General features: G+C 37.3%; 1 protein-coding gene across 1 annotated transcript in view; it reads left to right on the forward strand.

Moving 5' to 3' along the window:
* CALCRL (calcitonin receptor like receptor) overlaps nt 1-3,832 on the forward strand; it is a 68,132-nt gene extending 64,300 nt beyond the window's left edge. The window contains exon 13 of the mRNA XM_075093972.1: nt 24-3,832. Coding sequence (XP_074950073.1) covers nt 24-245 — 222 coding nt within the window. The 3' untranslated portion in view covers nt 246-3,832. The remainder of the gene's footprint in view (nt 1-23) is intronic.
* The last annotated feature ends 2,849 nt before the right edge of the window (nt 3,833-6,681 follow it).

Genomic DNA, 6,681 nt, shown 5'->3' on the forward strand with positions numbered 1-6,681 from the left:
TTTCTTTTTCTTTTCTGGCATAGGTCCAAGCTGTTTTGAGAAGACACTGGAATCAGTACAAAATCCAATTTGAGCACAGCTTCAGCCACTCGGATGCTATGCGCACCGCTTCCTACACCGTATCGTCAATCAGCGACGTTCAAGGCTACAGCTACAACCACGACTGCACCAGTGAACATTTAAATGGGAAGGGCTACCATGACATGGAGAGCGTGGTTTTAAAAACTGAAAAGCTGTACGGTTGACTGCCAAAGGCTCAGCCTATGGCAGAGCACTTACCCTCCTGAACGCCTGCTTCGTTTAACGACTCCACGGCCAGAAGATTTTACCTAACTTGGGATATGTTATTCTCCTGAATGATGCAAACTAAACCAACACGTTTTTCATATGTATGTATATATATGCATATATACATATGTTTGTGTTTCTGTGTACCTATATAGTATGGACATCTGTACATATATGTCTATATATGTATGTGCATTTATATAAGGATACAAACTTTGCCTCTTCAGTTTCTACTGTGTAGACAAAGTTGGCAATTTTTTGTACAAAGGGAATCAATGAAGGATTTCTTATTTCCTTGGAAGTTTCTATAAGACTGTGTTGTGTTGGAGCCACTTCATTTGCCTATAGAATCTTAGAGTGTAAATACCATACTGTATTGTCTTAATTCAACCTAAAACTGAACAAAGGAAAATGGTTACAGTAGGTGCAATAATAACAATAGATTGTCCCCGTTAATTTTGTGTCCAGCATTTGACTGTCAAAAAAGCCCATCAGGTGGTCTGAGATAAGACTCAAAGATATCGATGGTTTGGTTTGGTTTTCCCACTATTATTTTAAATCAAACATAGAGACACCAGTGCAAGTCTGAGACTCTCCTTACTTTTGTACTGCAATGTAATATTTTACAGCAAGCTTTGACCAATTTTATTTAGACTATTTTTGCATATACAGGAGTGTCTCCTTCTCCTCACGTTCATGGAAGTTTCTTACTGGCTTTAACACAGACAAGCTGAATGAGGCCTTACTGCCAGAAAGAAAAGTAGTAACCTGAAGAACTGTAAATCCTTCCAGACACCAACTCATAATTGAAGCGGATGGAACGTCGCTGTGTGCTTAAGGAATTCACTCAACTGGGAAAAGATCATGTACAGAATTTGTTGTAGTCATGCTCTTGTTTTATTTTTAAGTGTTTCCCTGACCACATGCTTGATAAATTATCTCCTTCATTCTTGGGGCAAAGTGTTGATAATTTCGTGGCTTTTATTGCCTGCAAAAAGCAAGCAGGACTGACTGCAGTGCAAATGACACACTGCCTTTAAAGCCAGTGTATGAGATTCAAACTAGTCAAGCAAACTACTGTTACTAATTGTCATTAGCTGGAAAATCCAATCTAAAGTTCATCTTATAAAGGTTCACAACATTATAGATTGAAAATTTCGGTACTGTTTTGGAATGCTTGATTCTGAATCTCAGTTACTTAGCATAGAACAGTACCTTATAAGTTGTTTCTTTGGTTCTACTGGTGAATAACGTCTCGCTGAAAATGAGGAGGTTGTAAGGAAGGTCTTGAGAAAAATGTGTCTTTATAGTAATCTATGTTTTTTAAAATCTTTATGCTTTACAAAAAGAGTGGTTTTCTTAAGTGAGATGACAAAAAAGCTCAAGAATGAGGGTATGATACGAGGTAAGTTTAGAAAAGTCTTACTAAAAATCACAAAAGCAGAAAAAGCTTTTATTAGTTTATTATGCAGATAAGTCTACTTCAGGTGGGGAAAAACCAAAACAAAATAGAAGAAAAGTAGATGCTGGAGTTGATAGACTATTACGCTGATTAATGTATAGCTGATGCATGTGAGCCAGTCAAAAAAAAAAACCAATGACAGTTCTTTCTGAGACCACTTCCATTTAAAATACTTAATTTTTTGTATTAACAACTTGATTTTAACATTTAAACATTTATGTCAGTAGCCTGTCTGTAAGCTTCATTAGCTCTAGTTAATTCGCTGTCACAGTGTTTATTGGTTTGTGACTTCATAAGGCTTTAAATGCTTTGTATTTAGAAGGAAAACATTAGGAGGATGCGGTAAGTTCACGCCACTTGCACCTTTCTGTAGCTTTTTACAGTTCTTATGTCTGGAGTTTGCATTTAGAAAGTGTTTTATTAATGATTTAGTTTCATAATACAGAACCTCAGCTAGGATGCACAAATCAAGACTTCTGCTCTTCTGCAAGGCTATCTGTTTGATTGGTGGGAATTGGATTCCCTACTTTAGAATAGTGTGAAATCTGGCAATCAGATGTCATAATCTCTTAAATTGTAAGAATACAGTAACGGTATCTGCTACAACATGATTAGAGGTTACCTACAACTCTGCTTGCTGACCTATGTAGTGTTACTTAAAATCTGTGCAATGTTCAAAAAATATTAGCGGTGCAGAAAATCCCTGCCGTGGTATAGCAGCTTTACACTTGGAGGACCAGATCATCAACAGGTATAAATCTGTCTTGAGTTCCCTTTTCAGAATCAAGGGGTCCCAGCTGAGAACCAAAGCCCAGGCAGATATCTGTCCATTTAAAAGGGCTTTGCAGTCCTTTATGGCATATTATCAGGCAATTATTTCAGTGGTAGCTGGTGGGTGGTTGTAATATTGTGATGATTTAGAGCGTGATACAATATTAGATTTTGAATTAAGCTTCCTTCTCGGGCCGTTCAAATTTAACACCTTAATAAAAATTTTATCACTTAATGCTAAGTACTAGTTGCTAATTGCTCCCTGTACTCTGCTAGAGAAACTTGTAATGGTAATTTAGGAGGGAAAATCGTTTTTTGCACAGAAATTGTCCTACTTCCAGGCAGACAATCACAGCATGCTTCTAGGCACACATCCGTCTTTGCTTTGGGAAAGAAACACACATCCAGCTGGGTGTGCAAGAAAGCATTTGTGGCCATAGAGGGTTACATGGCATAGGAGAACTACATTTCCCCCCTCCTCATGAGGTTAACTAACCTATTTCCTATTTTTCATTGGAAAATATAAATCCTTTATGTTGTCTTCCTACCTCACCTTTTTCAGTTCCTACACAACCAAGAGAAGGGTCTGCTTCTTAAAATGTTTTCCTGTCACAATAGATAAAAATCAAATCCTTTTTGCTGGTTGCTTATGGCTCATTTTCTGCTTTACAGAAGGTTGTATTCCTTATCTGCATTCTCTGGGATGGAAGTAAACTCGGTTTTGGTGGGGCTGTGAGATTCCTTTGAACATGCAAACAGTTATCTGTTGTTATTTGCTCTTTATTTTTTTGTTATTTAGTGAGGATTTACTGTATCGATCTACAGGGGCTACAGCAATACTTGTCTTCTGTGTGGTATCTGTAATACCAGCATGTCAGTATTCTATGAGAGGGAATGTCTATTTTTAATGCTACTGTCTTCAGTTAATAAAAAGCTCCATTGCAGGGGCCTCTCAGTTGTTTGTTTGGTTGTTTTGTTTAATGTTAGCATTTATGCTATGTATTTTTTCATTGTGATGATCTACTAGAGTATTTGACTGTAGAAATGCTTGAACACATACTCCTTTTCATGTCATGAAACATTTGGGCTGGAAACCAGGAAACAGTCAAGTATTGTCCTATGTAAATAAGATTAATAGAAGCTATAAGCATTGTATTTATTGCTTACACTAAGAATGAAATGGAAAAAATGTGAACTTATTTTTTGGTTGTGCTTTGTTTTCACTTTGTTCATATGAATTATCATGTATTTTAATTGCTGAAAGGAAGTGTTATGTTTGTGATCAATAAAATATTACTACATTTATTCAGATCTCTTGTGCTGTAGTATGGAAAAAACAAAGCTGATCTAAACCGGGCTTTCACAGATGTCTTAACTGTGTGTTAATTAAATATTAACCCAGGGAGAAAGTCATTACATAGAGTTACTAACAATTATTCAGTTTTTAAGTATTTGCTTATTTAATACTTACATTTTTAATGCATAGTAGAGTGTTAAATTTCTGGAGGAAGCTTGCATAGGTGACTTATTATAAGATGGCTGCACTTACAATTATTTAATGAAAAGCTTCATATTCCTATTTCTTGTCTCATGAATCTGCCTTCTAATAAAACATTATTAGTACTTGCTTATGTTAAGAAGCCAAATTTTTTGTTCCATCACAAGCTGGCAGCAGAGTGGAGACTAAGGTAAACGTATCTGTTGTCTTCATTCCACCAGTCTAGGTGGAGTTCCTCTCAACACGGTGTTCTGCCAAATCTCCACCGAAGAGATTTATCTGTGCAGAGGCTGGTTTGTTCTGTAACACCTGCAAGAAGCAAAGCAATAGAAAAAATGAGTGAGATTTCCCCTGCTCCCCTGCTGTTAGACTTGCTGGTGCCTGCACAAAAGCTATGAATAACAGGTATGTTTTAAAATCTGTAGATTTGAGTCTGTTCTTTGAATACTGAAGCCTAGTGGGCTCCAGAGAGATGTCTACAGCATGGAGTTGCTAACTGGTAATTTATTTGCTATTGCTATTAAAGGCCTTGCCATAGTCAAGGTTGCCGTGGCCCTACACCCTTACCTTATTTACAAATGGGAGGTAATATACCCCAGAACAACAGAAATACAGCTGGAAATCTTACCGTAATTGATAATTAAAGTTCAGTTCCATTGAGCTCTGATACAATGATTGTAATTGGAATAAGCAACGACTGACTAGTTCAATTATTTTTATATACTTCTAAGTTGCATAAATCACTTTGGTATATGTTATATACCAAAACAGCAAATAACTGCCGGTAAGTATGCTGCGCTTTTTTTTTTTTTTTAAGATCTACGGCTTTTCAAATTCTTTACACATAGTAGTAAGCACTCACACCTCATTGTCCATGTGAAAAAGCTGAAAGATGGATTGAATTAACCAGCGGTAATGTTGGGATGTAGCCTGTGTGGATGGATTAGAGTTGTGCTTAGGACATGGAGTGATGGAGGACATCAGCTGTTTGGCAGCTCGGGGTGGGGGTGGGGGATAAAAAAGCTGCTTTGTCCTTATATTTACTGTTTTGGAAATATGAAAGTATGAGAGGGAGTAAGTACTCAAACAGAAGAACTAAAAGGGATATTACCTACCCTTTTTTAAAAAACAGTTAAAGATGACTGAGCTTAAGGGATTGATGGGGTGGTGGTTTTAGGAGACAAAATAATAGAAAGGAGGATATATTTTCATTGCACAGAGAGCTGTAACCACTCTAGAAGACAGCAGAGCTAGCGTCACTTCACAATTTAAAAGGGAAGATATGTACAAACCGGAGAATGGTGACTGACTTTAAAAAAATGCTCAGAATAATGCGGAAACTGAATTAGGGAAGGTTGTATTGGACTCAGTTGTTTAGGCTTCTTGGCAAGGTAAAGAACAGGTCTTGGTTTTAAACCTTTTAAAAAAAAAAAAACGGAATAAAAACTGTGCCTCTGTTTGCTTCAAGTGAGACAGACTCCTCCTGAGGTTGGATGTCAGGAAAGGCTGTGTGGTAGTGGTTGAGGGTGGAGAAGGAAGACGAAGAAATAATTGTCCTGGGGCTTTAAAACAACTTCACTCTGAAATCTCATTCAGGTAAAGCATATAAGCAATCCTGAGCTAAAGAAATGTCCTTAAGGAAAAAAAGAAAAGACGACTGCCTAATTAAGCCAAGCAGTACCTGAACACACCGGGATCTTAATAGTGGGCCTTAATGCTGCTGTGTGTATGATAACCATATTCAAAGTGTGCTAATGTCCGATCAGCAAATGCACAATCTCCCAACTCCCATTCCTGACTTTTGAGCAGGGGCCTGTAATTGCAGGCTATTTTGTCAATCTGTAGTGCCTAGGACCAAATGTCACTTAGCAGAAATTGTTACAGACTCTACTAATAGTAATTTCTGTCTGTTACTCCAGTTAAGCATAGGGCTTACTGGTTTCTGCCGATACCTACTAATACTACTTACTGCTTCTCAGCGATACAGAGTCTCTGGATCTTCATATACAGAGGTCAAACTGTTACAGTTGACAATTATTTTATACTTTTATATAAGTAACTATAGAGAAAAAGAAGTAAAGCCCATCCCCCAAATCCAAACGTTACTGCCTGCAACACGTCCTTATGCTAAGCAGTAGAAAAGTGACACAGATTATATCCACAGTAGCATTTGCAATTGGAGTGTATGTGCCTAAAGCATGTAAATACAGTATTTTGCTCCTGAAAGAAGAATAAGACATAGCCTCCTAGCCCCCATAGGTAAGAATGAACAGCAATTCTTACATTTTATACACAATTTTAAAAGGGGAGACGCTCCTACAGCACAAGTAGCCTTGTAATGTTTAGGCATGCCAACAAATACACTAGAAAATAATACAACAGAAAACCCCCAACCAATTTCTTATCACCTATTGCCACAGAATACCATTCCACTCTCTGCAAGAGACAAAGATTACGTCATTTGAAAATATTCCAAGCTAGTATATCTTGCAGGGTCTTGTCATGGCAGTCGCCACTGAAGTAAAAGTTCTAATCCAAAGCTCTAGCTCTTTATAGGGATCTGATTCTAAAAAAAAATATGTGCAAAGAAAATACAAAATTCACTTTGAACTAGTGGACCAAACAGATGCCAAAGTGAATAATTCCCATTGTTAACACTAAG

The sequence above is a fragment of the Phalacrocorax aristotelis genome, chromosome 5 (genome assembly GCF_949628215.1).
Source record: "Phalacrocorax aristotelis chromosome 5, bGulAri2.1, whole genome shotgun sequence".
Classification (NCBI taxonomy): domain Eukaryota; kingdom Metazoa; phylum Chordata; class Aves; order Suliformes; family Phalacrocoracidae; genus Phalacrocorax; species Phalacrocorax aristotelis.